The sequence below is a fragment of the Juglans regia genome, chromosome 7, assembly GCF_001411555.2.
Source record: "Juglans regia cultivar Chandler chromosome 7, Walnut 2.0, whole genome shotgun sequence".
NCBI lineage: Eukaryota > Viridiplantae > Streptophyta > Magnoliopsida > Fagales > Juglandaceae > Juglans > Juglans regia.
Genome location: NC_049907.1, coordinates 34785404 through 34809300, shown reverse-complemented (window position 1 = coordinate 34809300; position 23897 = coordinate 34785404). Strand labels below are relative to the sequence as shown.

Here is a 23897-nt window from a genome sequence, read left to right as displayed (position 1 = left end):
TCTGATCCGTTAGATCTACTTTTCAATAAAAGTAATTTTATAATCTGACGAACCATATCAAATCACGTCAATTTATAAGATTAATTTTGTATAATTTCTTTGTAACTAGAGTATTTCTCCTGTTTTATTAGTTGGAGGATGTTTTATTTGTTCTGGATTGGTTTGATATGTTTGAAGGCTTTTTTCCACTATAAGTGATGGGTAACAAAGTTTACGTTTTTTTATGAAAAAAAAAAGAGTTGTGCTATACATTAGCCGGAAGCCGCATCACACCTCATATATATATATATATATATATATTTATTTTTTTTCACTCAATGCATTAAGGTGTGCTGTGATTTTCGATTGATGCAAATATATTTTCAAAAAAAAAGGAGGTGCCTGTAGTAGATTTCCCGCTTGACATCAATATAGACACGTGGCACCTTATCCACTTTCACTCAAATCCCAGATTTTTTTCTCCGATAAAAACCCGTTAACTCGTTTGCCGCTTCTTTCCGCCGCAGACAGAAAATGGCTTCCATTTCCACGAGCTTCTTCTCTCCCTGCGCTGTCGTTCGTCAAAACCTTCGCGAGCCCTCTAAGAGAAAGCCCCCTCGAAACCCTAACCCAAAACCTAAGCTCAAGACCCAATCCCGGAGGTACAAGTCCCCGTCCGAACCGGTTGCTCTCTCCGCTGGGGAAGCCACTACCTACACTCGCCTCCCTCCCAAGGAGGATTTCTCTGTCCCCTCATTGAGTCTTTCTTACGAGGTGAAGCTCTCAGAATCGGTCATAAAGAAAGTTGAGAATGAATTTGAGGGTTTGAACAGCGAAGAAGAAGAGGAATCCGTGAAAAATGGTGATTTAGGGTATAAATACGGGAAATTTGAAATCTTTGAGGTTAATTCTGAGTCGGAATATGACGAAGGCGACGATGATTTTGAAGAAGAAGAAGCAGAAGGGGAAGAAATATCGGGGTTTATGGGTGGCAAAAGAGTGAATATGTATGAAAAGGATGGTACCTATAAAGGAATAGTGAAGGAGCACGGAGTTTCGGCAAAACTCTACGTGGTCGGTGATGACGACGACGACGATGATGGCAAAAAGTTTGGATTTGATAGTGGTGAATCCGTAGGTTTTTATGATAACGGGGGCGAGTCTTTTGAAGAGGGAGATGCAATTAAAGAGAAGGGAGTACCGGCAGTCATGCGGTGTTTTGACCGGGCCAAGATATACGTCAAGGCCGGAGATGGTGGAAATGGCGTCGTGGCGTTTCGGCGCGAGAAGTACGTACCAATGGGGGGCCCTTCAGGCGGGGACGGAGGGAGAGGTGGGAATGTGTATATAGAAGTCGACGGGTCGATGAATTCCCTACTACCGTTCCGCAACAGCGTACATTTTCGGGCTGGGAGGGGGTCTCATGGGCAGGGGAGGATGCAGAGTGGGGCCAAGGGAGAGGATGTGGTGGTCAAGGTGGCGCCTGGAACAGTTATTAGGGAGGCGGGCAAAGAGGAAGTACTCTTGGAGTTGTTGTATCCGGGGCAGCGGGGATTGGTTTTGCCCGGTGGGAGAGGAGGGAGAGGGAATGCCTCGTTTAAGTCGGGAACGAATAAGGTGCCAAGGATTGCTGAGAATGGTGAAGTTGGTCCGGAAATGTGAGTTCTCTTTCTCTGTTTTTGGGATTGTTGGAAAGGACTTTTCATTTCTTTCTTAAGTTTTTTTTTTTTTGTTCAATTAGAGTAAGGTGAAATAATTGTGAATTATTTGGTTTATCTCGATCATATAGAGGTGTAGAGCGTAGTATTATTTCCCTAGATCAACGCTAAGGAGATTACACTTTCTATGCTTAACATGGGCTCTTAATTTGTGACATTTTTTTCTTCAAAAACAAATTGTGACATATTTCCAACTAGATGCACCAAAGCCCTTTTTAGGAACCAAGGGTACCCATTATTTTAAGAGTACACATAATTAGTATAGTATTGAAATTCAGGCTGCAGTATTTTTGCTCATCCAGGAATTTGGATTTTGGAGGTTTTGAATCTTTAGCACAATCCATATACTCAGAATAGATTCAAAATTTAATTGTATAGATGTATCTAGGGAGAATTCACTTTGAAGCAACTATTTCCTAGATACATATATCATGATATTTTATTTCACAATTATTTCAGAATTGAATCAATTTAAAAAAAAACTAAAGTCTTTTCCATAGTTTACTAGTTGCAATTGCATAGGAATAGCTGAAGTTCTTAAATGAATATTAATAACGTAATTTCAGCAATTTTGCAACGAATAGAACATTTAAAGAGCACCAAAATTAGTACCTTGATCTCCAAAATTCAGGCAAGGACTTTGATCTTTTCTCTTCATACTCTCTTTATGATTGTATACTAATCATGAGAAATCTTACAAACTTTTTTTAGAGGTACCAAAAACCGTTTATATAATGTTTTAAAAGTAACTCTAACCAACAAAAGTAATAACTTATAAGCTCTTTAAATTCCTTTAAAAATCAATGACCCATATGAATCTATTGATTACGAAACTAAAAATGCATGAGTTGAGAAAATCAAAATATATGCACTAAGAAAACTAAAAGACTATCAACATTCAAGAAGATAGAGGCTTATCTAACATCATGGGTAAATGTTGTGAATGAAACAGAAACAAAACCCTCTAAATGCCAATGCTTCCCTAATTATATATTACTAGTCGCATGTCTGCTTTATGCGTGGGAAAAAAGCTCTGAATTTGTTACAGGAATAGGAAAAAGAAAAAATTATCTTCATTTTTGTGTGGTAACTACGATTGAAGTGAAATCTGAATGGTCTTTGGGAAGTTGAAATTGAAATCAGGCAGTGATTGATGACCCAGTATTGTAGTTACCAGATCACACTAAGCCATTTGAAGTACACACGGATGCATCAGACTATGTCATACAAGGTAATCCAGTAGCATATGAGGACCAAAAGGGTCTTTTGGGAAGTGGAAATCGAATGGTCATTTACATAGTAGGGGGAGTGTAAAATATGAGTACGCAAATGATCATAATAGGTGAAGTGGAAAGGTTTGTTCTAATTAGGTGAATAATAAAATTAAGGAACCGATAAGATAAAATAAAGGAGAATAGGAAAATGTTGAGGTGGCTCGATGAGAGCAGAGGAAATGGTTCAAAATTTATATAGGCAATAGATAATAGATAATAGATTTGCCAACGTTGAGCAAAGTCCACTAAGTTTTGTATGTTGTAGGGCTTGAAAGAAGGCTTACAATTTATCTACTCACTTTTCCCTGTCCACGCCACACAAGGAGTAATTAATATCTTTCCAAGGAATTTTCCTTCTTACATGCTTGTGGTTATGGTGGTGTTCTTGATCAGGTGGTTGGATTTGGAGCTAAAGCTAGTTGCAGATGTTGGAATAATAGGTGCACCAAATGCAGGAAAAAGCACACTTCTGAGTGTGATAAGTGCCGCACAGCCAAGAATAGAAAATTATCCCTTCACAACTTTACTTCCTAATCTGGGTGTAGTTTCATTCGACTATGATACAACAATGGTGGTAGCAGATCTGCCTGGTTTACTTGAAGGAGCGCACCGGGGTTTTGGTTTAGGCCATGAATTTCTACGGCATACTGAAAGATGTTCTGCTCTGGTACAGGATTTCTATCATGAATTTCTTTTCAATAATGAAGTAATTAAGACCTTAAGAAGCCATATTATACAAGTTTTTTTATTCATATTTTTATCACTCTCCTGACCAATGTTCTTATCTTTTTTTTTTCTATAGGTACAAAAAAACCTTGGTTTCCGCTAATTCATATTGTAACAAGTTTTCAAATTGCTTCATTTTTAAGGCATGCAAATATTATAACTGTACCCCATCATTTCGTTGCTAAGAAAGCAGTACAAACGGAAAAGATGATTAAATTTTCTCGCCTATATAGCTTTGTGCTCTTTCTATTTTTAAGTAATGGAAATACACAAACTGGAATTAAATAAAGACCCCAAGCCCCCCGCTTTCCATAACAATCAGTATAAACAAGATATCAAAAATTGCTTCATTTTATTATAAAAAAAGTGCTTCATTTTTATTCCTTTTATTATGGATAAATAGTTGCAAGAAGCCAAAAAGGATTGAATATAAGCCTGTTAACTGGGTGCTGCATTGAGAACTTTCCCCATCAACCTTATGGAGAAGTGTTTTCAAAATAAAACTGGGTAAATAAAGTGCCTACATTGCCTTTTGTTTCAGGCATGAAATCTGAATTCGGAGGTGTAAAGAATGTTTTAATCTTCCATCTTTGGCTTTGGAGAGTCATTGTTGTCATGTGGTCTCCCTTTGATACGTAGTACCACTAGTTAAGTAAGAGCACTCAATTCCTTCTCTATATTCCATTCATATTGGCATGTCCCCAACCCCATCCCCCTAAATGGAAAAGAAAGACTCTTGATCTGTGTTTCAGACAATGTAGTCAGTTTGATCTTTTGCCTGTTTTGGGTCTTGATCTTGTCCGTTGGGGTTGCATGCATATTTGTGGGCTAATAGAACATCCGTTACTTTTCTCGAGTTGTTAGGTGCATGTTGTTGATGGCTCAAGTACGCAGCCAGAACTTGAGTTTGATGCAGTTCGTCTAGAGCTGGAACTCTTTAATCCTGAACTTGCTGTAAAGCCTTACATAGTGGCTTATAACAAGATGGACCTTCCAGATGCATGCGAAAAGTGGCCATCATTTAAGGAAATGCTGCAAGCTCGTGGGATTCAACCTTTTTGCATGAGTGCAGTGAAAAAGGAAGGCACTCATGAAGTGATATGTTCTGCTTACGAGCTGTTACAAAAGAGTAGAGGAGAAAAAATGGATTTTGAAGGTTAAACCATTATCCTAGTTTCATTCATTCTATATATTTTTCTCTTTCCTTAACCATAGTTGAAATCTTAAAATGCAAGTGTACTGTATAGTCGATACTTCTGACACGACACGACACAGACTGTTTTCACAAGTTCGTTCCATCTGTTTCAGGTCCAAAAGATCTGGAAAATTTGAACCATGTAGCTGATTTGGTACATAAACAACGAAGTGCCTCTATTAATGAGTTTGAGATCTTTCATGACAGTAGCACTAATACTTGGCATGTAGTTGGATCTGGGTTGCAACGTTTTGTCCAGATGACAAACTGGCGGTATGTTAATAAATACTCACTATGATCACTATACATAATTTTTTTTTCTCCTATTCTTCTTCCAGTCACATCTTAAGCTGACTGCTGAGCCTGGCATGCCCTTATTTTATTTTTTCGTTCTCTACTCCATTGGTCGATTGTAATAGACTTTAATGGCATAAATGTACATGATTTCCTTGTATCTTTATACACTCATGCATAGGTGTCGGTCTTGTATATGTCCCTTGTACTTGGCTTCACCTATTTAATAAAATTATTATTTACTGATAAAAAAAAATGTTTCCTATGATTATGTTATAGTTCACTTCTAACTATTGTGCTAGGTAGTCCAGTTCAGGCTAGACAAAGGAATGGTATGCCCATATTGGTCATTTTTGGATTTTGTATCTCTGGTCTGGAATGTAGTTTCAAACAGGAATGTGCAAACTCCATCCTGCACAGTTGTGCTGGGTTTGCCATTTCGGTTAGAAGTGGATTAATTGTTTTGGATTGGTGTTTTTTATGTAAGAAAGCTGGTGAATTGGTGGATCATTTATTATTACATTGTGTGGTGGCTAGGGTGTTATGGTATGAAGTGTTCAATAGATGTGGAATAGCTTGGGTGATGCCTAGGAGGGTGGTGGATCTTTTTGCTTGCTGGAGAGGTTTAAGGGGTAATTTGCAAATTGATGTTGTTTGGAATATGATCCCTTTATGCCTTATGTGGCGTATTTGGGATGAGAGGAGTGATCGATGCTTTGAAGACAAGGAACGCTCAGTGGATGAACTTTTACGTTTTTTCTTTAATACCTTATTTCTATGGGCTTTGGCTATTGTGTTTAATGGAACTAGTGTCCATGATTTCCTTTTTTCTTTTTCTAGTCTTTGACTTGAGGTTCCGTTTTAGTTTTTGTATACTTCCTGTGTACTTGGTTTTTGCCTTGCTACTTGTCTTAATAAAAATTTTTATTCATCAAAATAAATAAATAAAAGTTAGAAAATAAAATTTGGGGTTTTATAATCTTTTGTGTTCTGACCTCAGGAGAACTGCATCTCACCCTAATACTCTGCATGTCCATTTTCTTTTTCTTTCTTTTTTAAGATGATATTTTCTTTGGTTTTGGGGGGTTTCTGTTGTCCAGACATGTCAAAGAACATATAAATGCACACAAATATGAATACACAGGTTTCCTCTAGCAATGTTTTTTGATAGGGTTTCCTCTCTCATTGTTGCCGAGTACGCTGCAAAAATTGTGTGAATTGACTGATATAAAGGCTCGAATATTGAAACTTAGGCTGCATTTAGATGTTGAACTGAGTTGAGATGAAAGTTGAAAATTGAATAAAATATTGTTAGAATATTATTTTTTAATATTATTAAAAAAAAGTTGAATTTTTTATTATATTTTGTGTTGGAATTTGTGAAAGTTGTAATGATTAAATAAGATGAGTTAAGATGGGTTTATGATCCAAACGTAGTTTTAAAATTAGAATGATATTCCTATTTTAACTGCTCTAGGGGTTGGCTCAAGTGGTAAGGGTCTTAGTCTTAGTGGTATGCTCGCTCTAGGTCTAAGGTTTGAACTTTTGGGTGTAAATAATTTCTAGTGGCCACGTCCCATTGGTTTAAAGCAAATGATTTACTTGATCCGTGTTATGGGGACGCGTTACACGAGTCTGGGGTTTAAATCTTGCGTCTGCACGGTCTCCAAGATTCATCGAGATAAAAAAAAAAAAAAAAAAATCTGGTTTAAATCTTGGAGAAAGAGTTAAAACTAAAGAATCCACTAAGAAGTGGTACTAAGATGCATTGGGCAAATCCTTAGTTGGTCCCAAAAATTTAAAAGAAAAATCAACCGGATTAGATATTGCCTTTGCTTTGTATCTGACACATCTTGTGAAAATTTGTCAATTCATTTTTTGGAAAACAGGTATGTGGACTCAGAAAGAAGATTTCAACATGTTCTTGAGGCTTGTGGCGTGAACAAATCTCTTATAAACCTTGGTGTCAAGGAAGGTGACACAGTGATTGTTGGAGAGGTGTGTCCATACTGCCTTGTATTCTATCTCCGCAAGTGGTGGTGATCCTCGTGATGCCTCACCCTAGCACAAAACTATGTATTTACACATCCACACACAATTGTATAGAAGGCACTCCCATGTAGCTTGCTTCCAAGCCGGCCCGGCCGCAATGAATCAACCTTGAACCTCTCTTTAGAGTATCGGTGGCCTGTAATCTATACAAACAGTTTTTTGTCATGGGGAAATGTAACAGTGTTTTAATTCCTCAAGTTCTAAGTAAAAATATGAACATTACTGACCATGTGTTTCTCTTTGCTCTCTGCCAGATGGAGATGGTTTGGCATGAGTCCACCCAGGGTTCTGGCCCATCAAATGTGAAAAGTGGATCAGCCACTTCAATCAAATGGCCTCAGTGGAAGTAACTCATCTGTGTTTTGTTGCTGCTATTCGATTGTTGGTAATGCAGGTATAGTCCATGGACTTTGTTTCTAGAGTAATTGTTATAGAAGCATTTTGCTTACAGCTATTTCTACCATGCTAATCGTGGATCTCTGGAAATGAATATGATAATGGCTCTCTGATAGTTAATCATGGTAGAACCTTGCATATTTGTAGAAAATTTGGGCATTATAGGAACCAGTTTTACTTTTACTTCTGTTCTAACTTTAGCTACAAAATATGAGTTAAAATGGCCATTGGAATATAATCCAAACTCATCAGTATGGCATTTTCAATTTGTGGCAGTTGAGAAACAGAGGTTTTGTGCCAGACGATGGGCAGATGATGCCGCATGCGCACTACTATTTTCTCTGATGTGAGGGATGCGGCACTTGAAAGCATGCAGCAGATGAGTGTCTTCCCTCAGCATTTCAGTATGACATGATACTACATTCTCAATTACTTATTTCCTAAGCAAGATATTTGGAAGTCAGATGGTCTTTTCGTCCTCTCTCTCCTATGCAGCAACAGAAGCACAGGCAGAATATGATGGATGGACATCCATACACCAATTGGTGGAGTTTTGTTGTTCTAAATAATGGACGGTGCTTGAATGCACTTGCATTTGCAATCTAACCAGTCTTCAACCAACCACATAGGAATAATGTTAGCATTTTTATTTTCGAAATTTTGGTTGGCCAATTTGATCCTCTTATCTCTTTACTATCTCACCTTCATGTTTCTGTGTTGGTGATGAGAAACTTCATTAATTTTAATTAAATGAAGATAAAGTTGAGAGCTATTTTTATTTTAAATAAAAATTAGTAATTTGAATTTTTTTTTTTTTTGAATCCAAGATATCCTTATTGAAAATCTTCATAACGTAAATGCTACGAACAAAACATAATAATATTTAGAATCATCAAAACTCAAAAGTTTACTAATAGAGGTAAGTTTTGTTAACTCTCGAGAATTAAAATGTGAAGCATACGTGAATTCATCACGTTGGAATAAAATCCTAGCAGATGGGTGTCATAGTATTCGGGAAAATTCGTTTCCACTTTCGAATGTACTTTTGCATTGACGGGAAAATGTGAACTCACCTTAAATCATTATCTCGACTTCATATCATCGTTAAGAGTATAATCATTTGATGGTCAGGATGATTTTAGAAAGCAATGTGGGCTGGTCGACCACTCCTTGAAGGTTTTTGTTTAAAAGAAAGTTCCAAAAGATGTATCGTCTTTTGAAAATTTCAAAAAGTAAAAATTCTTGTCATTTTGTAAAGCTATAATTTCCAAAACATTTATAATGCTCCATGAAAAGCTATACCTCTCACTTTAGCTGTCACTTGGAGAAATGACTCCTATCACAAAACAAGCCAAACTGTATAATCATTCCAATTATCTATTTCATGTACCATATGTATATATGTCGAGATAAATAGACAAAAAACAATTCTATTTAGCATCCCACACACCACACACTACACCTCTTTTAATTTTTATTTTTTATTTTTTTTCCATAACAATTATGTGGTGTATGGATGATGAGTAGAACAATTCAATTAGTTTAACATGAATAAAATAAAATAATAAATAAATAAAATACTTTCTAAGCTTACAAACCTATGAGATCAAGAGAGAATATGATTTCTTACCGTTTCCTCCCTCCCCTTCCCATATGTTGTTTGTCTGCCCCGCGTATTCGTTGAATGGGCATGACATGAGTATCTTTTTGCCATATTTGTTTGTAAATAAGCCCAACAATAAAATCATTGTAAGTGGATTTTTCCCACTTAGGAAAGGCCCATCGGGCTTCAGCCCAGAAACCTGGCCCAAAGGGCTCCCCATCCAAGCAAGGAACAGACCGTCAACAAGGGAGGGGCGTCGTTCAATTGACAAGACAGATCAACCTAACACACTGCAGTTGCCCTCAAGAAAAGTATATGCACAGAACGCACGGAAAACACAGAGAGCCCTCGATTCATCAGCAACAAATCATCTACGACTCGTGTAAATCGGATCAGGGGTCAGGAAACCACACCGCATTAATGATGTTGTTGATTAAATCACACGCCGCATTAAAGAAAGTCTGACAACAGATACAAAAAGAGAAGCATGGACTTTGTGGGAAAAATACTATCTGCACCCTCCCCAAACACGGTATAAATAGCAAGCTTCAGGTACCACAAAACTCTCTCTGCTTCCTAAACTCTCTTAATTATTTGCTATACTCCAAAAATACTTACTAACTTTGGCATCAGAGGTTCCCCGGCCCTTAGGCTGCACTCTCAAAGTCGTAGTCTTTTCTACCTTGTGCAAGGCCCGTTTTTGAATAACTGAGTTGTTGGAGCTTGACCCAAAGGTGTGCGAAATATGACGTTAATAGTGGCGCCGTTTGTGGGATCTTAATAGATCTTGCATGTCCTTCATACACCCAAGACAAACCGTTCCAGTTGACTCAGAGGTTTGCTGAAGTAACTTGAGACATGGAAGTAGGCCAGATGGAGAACCAAACATGCGAAATTGAAAAAATTGCAACAGGATAAGGCCATGCATGCATGAATAAAATAGCCATGACGGGGGAGACATGCGTTCTGCCTCCGGGCCCCGATCGCATGGAAGTTACGAACGAAGTTTGGGAAGAACAGGAACTCCGAAAGACAAAGCCAATTGGACCACTGGAACTTGTTACCCTCCACCTAGACCGACTAGAGGCTACGGTGACGATCAGCAGCGAAATGACACAGGAAGCTCGGGACGCCATGCAACAACTGCTTACTTAACACCTGGATGTGTTTGCGTGGAATCACGAGGACATGCCTGGGATAGCACTTGAAATCATACATCACAGTTTAAGTGTGGACCCAAAAGCCAAAGGGGTGCAGCAGAAGAGCTGAAACATTAGTGCGGAAAAGAATGCCGCCATACCCGAAGAGGTGGACCGACTGCTAAAGGCGGGGTTCATCCGAGAAGCTCACTACTCTGAGTGGTTGTCGAGTGTGGTATTAGTAAAGAAGTTGAGCAGCAAATGGAGAATGTGTGTCGACTTCACTGACCTCAACAAAGCTTGCTCGAAAGTCAGCTTTCTGCTTCCCTGCATCGATCTCATCATTGACTCGACAGCGGGTCATCGCATGCTCAGCTTCATGGACGCATACTCGGGGTATAACCAAATCAGTATGAAGCCTGAGGACGATGCTATAAGGCGATGCCCTTCGGTCTAAAAAATGCAGGGGCCACCAACCAACGGTTGGTCAACCGTATGTTCAAAGATCAGATAGAGAGAAATATGGAAGTCTACTTGGGTGACCTATTTGTCAAACCTTAGAGCAACATTTGGACAATTTGAGAGAGGCTTTTGTAATACTACAGCAATACCAAATGAAGCTGAACCCGGCAAAGTGCACTTTTGGTGTCGAGTTAAGAAATTTTCAAGGGTTTATTGTGTCCAAACAAGACATTGAAGTCAATCCCGAGAAGGTGGATGTCGTCCTTGGTATGGCCCCACTGCGCAACATAAATGAAGTACCGAGGTTGGCTGGGCGAGTCGCTGCCCTCAACAGGTTTGTCTCAATATCAACCGATAAGTGTCTACCGTTTTTCAAAATCTTGCGGAAGGCGAAGACATGGGACGACGAGTGCAGCCAGGCATTTGAAGCCCTTAAGAAGTACCTCACGAGCCCCTTGCTCCTTAGCCAACCGCAAAGTGGGGAAACCTTGACCTTGTATTTGGCCGTATCCCCCTAGGCGGCTTCTCAGTTCTAGTACGCGAGGAAAAGGGGATACAAAAGCCTGTCTACTACTTCAACCGAGCATATTGCGGGGCCGAAGCCTGATACCCCAGTATAGAGTAGTTAGTTTTTGCCTTGGTAGTTAATTTAGAATACTTCATGAATTGGGCAGTGGAGTTGAGTGAATTCGATATTGAGTGTGTGCCTTGAAGCACCATAAAAGGACAAGTGTTATAGATTTCATCGCCGAGTTCAACAGGTTCCCAGCGATGGACGATGGTGCACGTCCTATAAAGCCTAGCAAGTATTCGTTGACGGCTCATCTTGCCGAGCTGGAAGGGGCGTGGGGGTGCCCATCGTGGCTCTCGAAGGAGAAGAGGACAATTACGCTGTAAAATTGGCGTTCAAAATGACAAACAATGAAACAGAGTACGAAGCATAGCTCTCAGGTTTGCAGGTAGCCAGAGCTTTGGAAGCCACCGAAATCGAAGTATGGGCCGGTTCCCAGGTGGTGGTGAATCAAGTACGAGGGGAGTTTGTTGTGAAGAGTGAAAATCTAAGGAGATATCTGGCATTAGTAGAAGTTGAGCACCCTCACTTTAAATATTTCCAAGTTCAACAAATACCGAGAATGGAGAATTAGAAAGCAGACAAACTGGTGCGCACAACATCCGGACAGGAAGATTTTCCCCTGCCGAAAGGTATGGTGATCAAAACGATGGAAGTACTCGCTGTCGAAATCGTGATAATGGAAATAGGCCCAGAACCCCAGACTGGGCAGATGACATATTCAGATATTTAGAAACCGACGAGGTGCCCGAAGACTGGCAGGAGGCAAGGAAAGTGAGGAATAAGGCGGCACGTTACACTATGATTGAGGGAGTTCTATACCGGTGGGGTCACTTAGCTCCTCTCTTAAGATGCATCTCCCCAAAGGAGGTGCAGTAAGTGTTAGCTGAAATATACGAGAGAATTTGAGGGAACCATTCGGGAGGATGGGTACTAGCTGGAAAAGTGACGAGTGCAGGTTACTACTGGCCTCAAGCCCTCCAAGATGCCAAAGGCTATGCATAAAAGTGTCAGAAATGTCAGAAATACACCCAAATTCCCCATTGCATGCCAGAGAAGTTAATGTCGATCACGTCACCTTGGTCGTTCGCCCAGTGGGGGCTTGATTTAGTCAGCCCACTTTCCTTGGGCAAATGAGGAGTCAAGTTCGTAGTGGTGGTCATTGACTATTTCACCAAGTGGGTTGAAGCTGAAGCCTTAGCTACTATCACTGCGAGCAATATCACGCGATTCCTATGGAGATCTGTGGTTTGTAGGTTCGGCGTCCTGCATACTATCATCTCGGATAACGGAAGGCAGTTCGATTCTGACCATTACCGAAATTGGTGCCGAGAGTTGGGGATCGAGTTCCGGTATTCGTCCCTGGGGCACCCTTAGTCCAACGGATAAGTCGAAGCTACCAACAAGACGCTGATGGGAATACTCAAAAAACAACTTGACGACAAAAAAGGTGCATGGGTCGAGGAACTCCCCGCCGTGCTATGGGCCTACCGGGTCACAGTGAAGAAGTTGATCAGGGAAACTCCTTTCACCCTCACTTATGGACACGAGGCAATGCCACCTGTAGAAATTGAACTTCCCACATACAGAATTCAACACTTCGAACAAGAATCCAATAGCGAGTGGCTGGAAGAACAGCTAGACCTACTGGAAGAAGTCTGACTAAAAGCAGAGATAAAGGCCGCAACCCACAAAAGAAGGGGCGAAAGGTGCTTTAACAAGCGTGTGCTGCTAAGAATATTCAAAGTAGGGGAGTTGATACTCAAGGAAATGGGAACAACAATGCGGCACGAAGGAAAACTGGTCCCTCGCTGGGAGGGCCCCTACGTGGTCGACGCCACAATTTGACCAAGCTCCTATCGCCTCAAAGATTACCAGGGAAATGAACTACCACACCCGTTGAACGCCGATCATCTGCGAAAATATTATTGCTAAGCCAATTTTCTTGTCATAATTTTTATATTTTCATGTGCAAGTTATCGGCCAAAATAAAAAAAATATATATATATATTTTGTCTTGTCTCAATGATTAACTTCAGGAGCATAGTATAATGAGGAAATCGGTCTACCCATCAGCAAAGTCAATTTCGCTAAACAAAAACTTCAACGACTTACCTTCCCGCAAGGCAAAAAGGGAAAAGTATGCCTAAAAGGTTGTCTTATCCCTCTCGCAGAGAAGTGCGGGTCAGCCCTTGGTCACTTGATGATAAAATTTACCTTACTCATAAGCGTCAATAGGCGGGAGCGGGAGCGGGTCCAGCAATAAACTGCCCGAATGACCTACCTGGCTGAGGAATAACACAGGGAAATGTAAGCCTAAAGGATTGCCTAATCCCTCCCCCAGTGGAGAGCGGAATCAGCTTCGCAGCCACCCGAATAACTTACCCTGACCTCTATTGTGACGAAGTGTGGGATCAGTGCCAGCTTGACCCAAATGTACCATTTCCTGCAATGTCAACGGGGGGGAGCGGGTCCAGTAAAAAACTGTTCGAACAACTTACCTCCCCAAGGCGGATGATAGGCAAGCATGCGACTCAACCTCCACGTCTGGGAGAGTGGGACCAGCCTTGAGGCGGCTCGAATAATTTACCCCAATCCTCATCATGGTGAAGGAGCATATCAGCCACATTACTGTCTGAATTACATACCTGCGGGGTAACAGAGGGAAAGGTAGGCCTTAAAGGTTGCATATTCCTTCCTGCGGTGGAGTGCAGGTTAGTCCTCATCTACCTGAAGGATAAAGTTGTTACCTTCCTCGTGAGCATCAACGGGCAGCACCGGGTCCAGTAACAGACTGCCTAAACAATTTGCCTCCATGCGGACATAGGAAAATGTAGGCCTAAAAGGTTGTCTTATCCTTCCCCTAATGGAGAGTGGGATCAAGTTTGCGGCTACCTGAATAATTAATCTCGGCCCCCGCTACAACAAAGTATGGGATCAGTACCAACCTAATCCAAAATTACCCTTTCCTACTGTATTAACAAGCGGGAGCGGGTCTAGTAACAAACTATCAAAACGACTTAGCTCCCTACAGGGTATCATAGTGGAAGGTAGGCCTAAAAAGTTGCATTATCCCTCCTGTAGTGGAGAGCGGGTTCAACCTTGAGGCTGCCCGAATACTTACCTCGACCCCCACCGTAACGAAGGAGCGGACCAACCACGTAGCTGTCCGAATTACCTCATCGGGGGAGAAAGAGCGGGCCGAGTCTATGGACTGCCTAAATAACCAAGAAAAAGACACGAACATCATCAACGGAATCGCCATCAGCAGCTTAACTCCTCATGAGGCAAAAGGGAAAAGTAGGCTTTAAAGGTTGTCTTGTCCTTCCTGCGAAGGAGTACGGGTCGGCCCTTGGCCACCCAAATACAAGAAATATCTACCAACGGACTCCATATCAAAGAAATCTTCATCAGCAAAATCTTCATCGACAGAATCTCCAGCAAAGGAATCTTCACCAACAGAAACTAACACTCTGACATTGTAGGAGTGAGCAAATGAAAGGGAAAGTCAAGGAAAAGCGGCGGGACAAAGTGAAAGGAAAGAAAAAGGGAAGAAAAAATGCTCGACGGGGTAAAGCAATAGGAGTGAAAGGAACAGAGCTAAAGGAAATTAGAGCGAAAGGAAAGGCAGCATTCTAACCCCCTCCCAGACAGAGAGTGGGCCGAGCCTACGGGCCACCCGAATAATAAAAAGCAAGAAGCGAGGACATCACCATCATAAACGACGGCATTATAGGACAGACAATAATCAGTGAGCATAGGCCAAGAACTCAGATTTGTGATATTGATTCATGTGACGAGAAGGCAAGCATAAGGCCCCACGGGCTCCCAACAATGATGTGAAGAACAAAATGCTGACAAGAAAGGTACAAAAAATTATAGCGCCACAATTGAAGCCAACAAGGAAAGGCAATGCAAAGGGCCACCAACAAGCAAGGTCAACGACCGCGACCGGGCACCAGCAGAGTCATGAGAGATACCGGAAGGTGAACACTCACAACCGAGCTCTACCTAGGCCAACCCGTAAAAAAAAAAATGGGAGAGAGAAAAAAATATATAGCGAGAAAAACACGGAAACCGTATAGCCATATACACAAAATAATTTTATTAATTAATAGGATTACAAGAAGTAAGTTACATTATAAAGCCGCATGGTGCTAAAGGATTACAAGGACCAAGTTACATCATAAAACTGCATAAAACCGCGAGACTACAAAGAACAAATTACACCATAAAACTCAAATATTCAACAAAATGGGTTACAGTATTGGACCCTAGACCGTAAAGAGGTTGGGAATAACCTAAAAAGGGCCACAAGGCCACACCGTCCTCAGATCAACATAACGCAAGGTGGGCCAAAAATCTTCAGTAGCGACAAAAATACTGCTAAGAACTAGAACATCTCAAAATTAATCCATACGTTAAGAACCGTTTATCGAATGAAGGTCGTTCACCACAGGAACCAAGCCCAATCGAATCACTCTTCCATACGAGGCAACAAGCGAAGGTCTCCACCATTACGGTGTGTCAATAACACCAGAGGTTCCCTCGAAACATCAATAGGGATGTAATGAGGCAACTAATTGAGTCGTACGGAGAACGCGCTATCCGGGACCCCAACAACAAAGGATTGGCAAGGAAATCTACCTGAAAATTTTGCCCTCTTAAAGCGGGCTCATTCCTTGCAGAACTAACACCAAGCCCCCAAGATAGCCTGCCGACTGTGGAAGACGCCTTCGGAGTCAAAGCATAATAAGTAAAAGGGCGAGAACGAGAACAAAGGGTCCAAGACCCCAACAACATAGGGTTGGCAAAGAGATCCACCTAGAAAATTTGCCCTCATAAAACGGGTTCATTCCCCCTAGAACTACCTCCAAGTCCACTCGGAATCAAACCCTTCCCGAGAATGTCGCGATGCCGCAAGGACTCATCATGTGGAGGAAAGTCGCCCACGCTCATAGCCTAAAGGTCAGACTGGGGATTCTGAAGAATGAAGGTTTTTATTCGTTCCAGGCCTTCATCGTAGCCAAATCTCCATGCATCTTCGCAAACCCCCCGGACATTAGATAGCTCATCCCGCAAGCTTCGAAGGGTCACTTCCCGACCCTTGAGCACCAGCTTATTCACTACCAGGGCAGCCTCCACGTCTTTTCTTCGCTGTCTTTCCTCCTCCAGGGTCTTCTTCTTCGCTACCAATGACTCGTTAAACCCTTGGATCTTAGTGTCAAGCCATTTGATCGACCAACCATCTGTGTCCCGTTGCAAACAAAGCTCCTAGATGTCAGCCTGCAATCGCTCTAGTTTCGACTGGCACTGGTCAAGAGACTGCTGCAGCATGTCCCTCGCTTCGCAAGCAAGCGAGGCCTCAATGCAGAGCTAGCCAACCTCCCCCTGGGACTTGACCAGTCTGGCTAGGGCTTCTTCGGCAACCTTCTTCTACCTTCGCTTAGAGGTCACACGGTCCAAGGTTACCTGAACCAGAGAACAAAGGTCCCTGTTCTCTCTCCTCAATTCCGCTTGGCTGTCCACAATGAAGGCTGTCAGGCTCTAACCCCTACCACAAAAGGAAACTTAAAAAAACAATCGGAGGAGTTGGCGAGTAAATTTTACCCTGATAAGTAGCCTCTGGACTTTCCCCTCTGCCTTAAGAAGAAGACCAGCATGGCCGAGCGGCGGGGTCATCCGAAGGTCTGCAGGAACTTCTCTGGCAACTTTTGCACCATAATGGGGAACGCCAGGAGCCGCGACTCCCTCACCTGGGATGTCATCCTCCATCCCCTCGATGCCACCAAGGAAAGTGGCTCCAAGTGCAGAAGCCGCATCAACCGCAACTCTCTGGCAGTTAGCATCGTTTCTTCGTATACTCTTGGGGGTGCAGGGATATGAAGCACCAGAATGGATGTATCCCCAGGAGGAATGAGAACATTATCGGAGTTGACAGGAGCAAGAGAGGTATTGCGGGGTCTCTTCCCTTTCCCTTCAACCGGCGAACTTGGAGAACGACTACAAACAAGTGCAACAATCAGATTCATGGGAATCCCTACATCAGAGTGCAGAGTGGTAGGGGGAACCAAATACCGGCGAAGACTACCCTTTGACAACAAAACCTCCGAATAAACGTCATTTGGATGCGCCATCACCCAGGCCCGAACGATCCCCAATCTCACCTTCTCGTTGGAATTCGGTTCGGGGCGGCAAATCGAGGTGTCATTTAAAGTGCCCCAAGGTGCACGAACATAAAACAAAAGCTTGACAGCCAACCCGGCTGGATACTCCCATCCCTCATCTAACAGAAAGAAAAACTTGTGGGTGTATCCCATCACCACCTCATGCCTCTCCTTTATCCAATCCCACTCTTTTGTACTAGACTATGAGTAATAAAGAACTCACGAGCCGTAAGGTCGGGGTAATCAGACACGGCCTCCTACAAAGCACGTCGCCAGATAATACAGCATGAGATCAAAATCCTCCATGCAAAAGGGGGGGAGTTGGGCGGGCGCTAGCTTAAAGAAACTCAGCACTTTGCGCACCGGCCACAGGAGAACATGGCAGGATGTATCGCAACTTTGGTTTCTTAGCCTTCATCATCCACCGCTCTTCCGGTGGGGGAAGGCAATACGAACACCACTTTTGAAGGGATCCTGTAAGTCACCTTCAACTCCTCTAATTCATCAGAAGTAACCACCGACCACCATGAAAATCCCACAAAGTCATCTGAAAGGGAATCGGCGCGGGTGACAGTGGCTTGAACAGCGCCAAAGGGGACCGCCCGGCCTCCAGAACGCGAAGATTTTTTCGAAGCCATGAAGGGCAGGAAAAGTTGATGAGGAACTTTGGAAGGAAAGTAAGAAAAGGAAATCGCAGAGTGACAAGGCAAAATGCGGAATAAATATGATGGGCTACTCAACACGAGAGAAAGCCCTTTTGCATGTGGGGGTGACGATCATCCTCCCGAGGCGTCACAACTCCATGTATCTCACACATGTCCCACTCAAGTACTAGGATCTCTCAATTAACGTAACTGTTGCAAAGCATATCTATTGGCATGAAGTGCGAATTAATGGATGTGAAATACGAAGACATGGTGTGGAAATCGTAGGAGCGCCATTCAATGTGAAAGTGTAACTGATGTTGTGCTGCCACGTAGGCGAAATACAAGCTGTCACTTAGCGTGCAGCCAGGCGGGCTAGGAACTTGACAGGGCATAACAACAAAAGGAATAAAATGAATTCCTCTTGGACCTGTCCGGGAAAAATTGGCAGGGTAACTATAAGGAGACTTTTCCCCTTAGGAAAGGCCCACCAGGCCTCGACCCAGATACCCGACCCAAGGGCTTCCCCATCCAAGCAAGGGATAGACTGTCAACCAGGGAGGGGCGTCATTCAGTCGACATGACAGATCAACCTGCCACACTGCAGCCACCCTTGGGAACAATATATGCACAGAACGCACGGAAAACATAAAGAGCCCTCGATTCATCAGCAACATGTCATCTACGACTCATGTAAATTGGATCAGGGGTCAAGAAACCACACCGCATTAATGACACTGTTGATTAAATCACAGGCCGCATTAAAGGAAGTCTAACAAGAGACACAAAAAGAGAAGCATGGATTTTGTGGGAAAAACACTATATGCAACCTCCCTAGACACAGTATAAATAGCAAGTTCGAGGTACCGAAAAACTCTCTCTGCTCCCTAAACTCTCTCACTTATTTGCTACACTCTAAGGATACTTACTAACTTTGGCATCGGAGATTCCCCGGCCCCTAGGCCGCCCTCTCAAAGTCGCAGTCTTTTGTACATTGTGCAGGGACCGTTTTCAAATACTTGAGTTGTTGGAGCTTGGCCAAAAGGTGTGCAAAACACAACCTTAACAATCACAATATGAAAATAAAAATAAATGAAACACAAACACCTAAATAAAAACATTTATGCAAAAAAGAAAACCTAAGAAATTGTAAAAACGCAAACTTGACAAAAACTCCAATAGGCTACAAGAAGCGAGTAGACCATTAATCTCGTGAAGACTGTGAGATAGAGGTGGTGAGGTAGAGACAGATGTACTAGAGCTAATTACGATGGAAATTAGGAGCTTCAGGGCTTGAGACGATGATAGGAAGGAGAAGAGAATAGTGAGAGCCAAAGGGGAGAGAGAGCTTCAGGCGTGCTACCATATATGTGCATGGGGTGACTCCTCAAGGAGGTGGTGAGGCAGAGGGTCTAATCGAGTTTAGGGAGGAAGAAAAAGAAACGATAAATCTTGAAGCTGGGAGATAATAGTTATATTAAATTAGCGTTATTAATGGCTTAAGATATTTTTCTAACATAAATGTATTCATATTGTTATATATATATATATATATATATATATCATTATGAATGGAAATCTTCAATAAATAAATCAAATCTGTTTTTTTTTTTTTTTTTTGAGTTTTTGAATAACAGATTCCTTCTTAGACTTAACAGATTTATTTAATTTATCAGAACAATCAATCTAGATTAATGTTGTTTTGCCTGATTAGCAATGGGATGTTCAATTATATAAATTAAAATTAAAATTTTTATTGGTTTATTAGTCAAATATCAAAATTATACTCAAACAAATTCCAATTTATAGTTATAGATCTATTAGAACCAAAAATAAAAAAAAAAAGCAAGTCGATCCTTGGTGGTCACCTAGTTGTTGGATTGGGAGCAAATCTCGTAGTTTTTGGCACAAAAAGAGGAAATCAGTCTCAGCCATCTCCAATCCGAATAAAAAACCGTCCGTGATGAATCTTTGACTACTATTTTCTTGTAGATTCGCTTTCACTGTTTCTTATAACACCCCCTCCCCCCCCCTCTCTCTCTTCATTCCCAACGAATCCCTCACCGTACATCAACCTCGTACCGTAACTCTACTGTTTCCCTCTATTCACGTTCAGATCTTCGACACGTCTTCTGTCAAAAACATGGGCCCCTCCGTAGATTGTTAAGTTAAATTTCGTGGCAACAGTGTCCACGTGTCTAGTCTCCACATCCCTCCCAGTAGTAGTGTCAAATACTAAGGTTTGGTGGTCCTTCGGTGGTTACGTATCTATGTCCCATTGGTTGACTTCAAAAGAGGTCGGCTTGGAATCCGGCAAGCAACTGAGCTGGTTTTTTTTTTTTTTTTTTACTTTTCAAAAAGTTTAATTGTAAAATCTAAAAGATTAAAAAAATTTGTAAATTCCAGTACGAATTTTCTTTTCTTTATTGTAAATTCAGTTCATCCATCATTTTTGTAGTTGAGGGATACCTATTTGTATTTTTTTAAGTTATTAATAAAGAGAAATCACAATCACTAACTTTCGTTTGTTTTACAGATGAAATGAAATAAGTTGAGATAAAAGTTAAAAATTAAATAAAATATTATTAAAAAATATCTTTTTAATATTATTATTGTTTTAATATTTTAAAAAAATTGAATTGTTTGTTTTATTTTATATGATAATTTGAAAAAATTATAATGATTAAATGAGATGAGACGATAATAATTGTGAAAACAAAAGAAGCTTTAAATGTTTAAAATTGGGCCTAAACCCTAGTAGCATAAAGATTAGAGCATGACAAACATTGTAAAAAGCATAATCACTTGTTAATCGAAATCGAAACAATTTAGTTACTAAATTACCCTTAGAATATTGTTGAGGTGGTATTTTTAACCCATCACAAGATATTGTATTATTAAAACCGAGTATGTCACTATCATTTTTTAATTATATGGTATGTTGTGATTATTTATAAGATATTATTTTTGTATACTCCAAAACTATTGATGAAGAAATATTCATTGAAATAATGCAAAGAAACATTGTTTCCAAAAAAGAATATCCAAACTTATATTTAGGACTGGTTTGGATTCAGAGATGAGATGAGATGATTTTAGATAAAAGATGAAAGTTAAAAAAAATATTGTTAGAATATTATTTTTTAATATTATTATTGTTTTGGTTTGAAAAAGTTAAATTATTTATTATATTTTGTATGAGAAATTAAAAAAATTATAAGAATGAAATGAGATGAGATGAAATACTTTCTAAATCCAAACGAAGCGTTAAGCTTTTGAATCACTATAATCAACTCATTTAGAAGTTATAGCTAGAAGGAGGGGAGTTTTAAATTGCTAACATCATTGTCTAGAGATCTTGCTGATATGATGACAAGGGAATTAAAGGTTGTAGATATATACCTACTTCATGATTTGGGGTTTAGGGTTTGTAGGGAGGATATAGTAATTAATAGTATATATAGTAGGATGTTAAACTCTGTCTTGCAGTGCTCCAAGGGTAAGCAACAATTTGGCCTACTCGTCTATTTTAGATAATGAGTTGAGATGAGATAAGTTAATCTAGTTTGTAAATAATAATAAAATTATTTGAATTAAAATGTTTTATGGAATTTTGAGAAATGAGTGACAAAAAATTGAATAAAAATATTATAAAATTAAAATATTGTTAGAATGTAATTTTTTAATATTATATATATTTTGAAATTTGAAAATTTTAATTTTTTTTTGTTTTGTTTGGAAGTTCGAAAAAATTATAATAATTAGATGAAAAAATTTAAAATTTAAAATTTAAAATTAAAATATATTTGTATCTGTTGTGTTTGAATATTGAGAACAAACAAAAGAATCTCTTTATCCAAATCGAGGCTTAGACTTCTCAAGGCTAATTTAGCCCACACAAATATTAATTAAAGACAACTCGAATAAACCAAATTTGCCTCATTGGTCTGCCACATGATTGAGTGGGTTTATATGACCACCCCGGACATGATATATATTGCACTGTTTATCAGTACTAAAATACTAAAAGAAAAAAGAGAATAAAAAATAAATATTATTATTATTTATTAAAAAAAAAAAAAAAGCCTAGCTTATAAGGTGCATTATGAAAATGATTGCTCATGTCTCATGAAGGACTCGAGCGTGCTGTTTGATATATTTTTGACTAGAAAGGAGCTGATCAAGCGCAAAAGGCTAAACAAATGGAAACGATTTAAGTGGGTCAATTTTTAATCAAACAAAAGTGTACAAATTATCTTAAACCCCACTGATCATCTCTCTCTCTCTCTCTCTCTCTCGTCAAAGTCCAAAGTTCTAAGAAAGACATACTAATATCTTTTTCCCTAAAAACCGGATGGCCTTTAAACTAGAAGTAAAGTATGTGCCTGTTTTGGAGAAATGTGCAAAATTCCCATCTGACCCAAAAGCAAAACAAGTCCCATCTCGAAGAAAACTCAGAGAGAGAGAGAGAGAGAGATCAGAGTGCCTATCCCCCATCTTATATTTTTGGGTACTCCATTTTAATGCAATCTCCAACTCCAAGTACTTAGCAAACTGTACACCATTGTAACTAGCTGAGTCCTTTTTAGATGAGCCTTGACTAACCTACCTACCTGTTCTGTTTTTCATATCATATATATGCATCAGAACAAAAACCTTGCATGCAAAGGAATGCATATATCCAAGTTGTACTCTTCATGTAGTCATTCATTGCCTCTTAATCTATAAGTGGACAGTCTTTTTTTTCCTGGTCTTCTGTGAGCTTTTGGTATCCATTCAAGTTCCCTTTCGGTCTCTCAAAAGTATGGAAAAAACATATTTTCTTTGAATTTTCTATAGCATAACGCGCGGTTCTATGTTGCATTACACATGAAAGCATTATGATGCAAATGCGGTCAAACAGAAAAATCCTACTTAAACTAATTCAATTTGTTTCATGAAAATCTATAGTGGAGGAGTCAAGGCTCGTCATAGATTCCAAGGACATGGCATTCTTAAAAAATAAATAAATAAATAAATCCAAATTCAAATGACACTTGATAATTCTTGTCATCTCTCTCTCTCTCTCTCTCTCTCTCTCTCTCTCTCTCTCTCTCTCTATATATATATATATATATATATACCATTTAATTAAATTTCACTTTCTTCATTATTTTAGTTCAATAGGTCCATTGCACCTAATAGTAATAATGATCAGTGCCCAAGCATTGATAATTTGGGAAATGCAAAAAACAAGAAAAAGAGTTCGACCATTAGGTTATGATATGTTTATGTTATTCCCAATGCCATTTAGGCATGTGAAGCTAGGTCAATCAAAGGAATGAAACCATACTTTTTTCTTTGTTGGAACTGCTAATAAATTGGCATAGTGTCCCACTTACTGCTTTTGTTTGGGCAGTTTGATCCACCTTACAAGCGTTCTTTAAGCTTTTGATTACCCTTTTGACCATAGCCTTTTCTAATTACTTTTGGAGATCAGAGACAGTGACTCTTGTACTCATAAACAAATTTGGAGAATTTACTTGAACTACTAAAAAGGGATTCTGCACAGAACGGGTAGAAAGTACTACGAAATGGCTGCCGTTTCTTTTCTCCAATTTTACCGGCATGCAAGATCTTATTTTAACACTTACCTTAAATGCAACATATTTTTAACACACCCAGAGAATGCAAAAAC

General features: G+C 40.1%; 1 protein-coding gene across 1 annotated transcript; it reads left to right on the top strand.

Moving 5' to 3' along the window:
* Positions 1–494: 494 nt before the first annotated feature.
* On the top strand, positions 495–8406 carry LOC108995065 (GTP-binding protein OBGC, chloroplastic). The gene is made up of 7 exons (XM_018970566.2): positions 495–1637; positions 3365–3638; positions 4562–4853; positions 5006–5165; positions 7076–7184; positions 7493–7632; positions 7911–8406. Exons 1-6 carry the CDS (start codon positions 514–516, stop codon positions 7586–7588), a joined length of 2055 nt encoding a protein of 684 aa, XP_018826111.1. The 5' UTR covers positions 495–513; the 3' UTR covers positions 7589–7632; positions 7911–8406.
* Positions 8407–23897: the final 15491 nt, after the last annotated feature.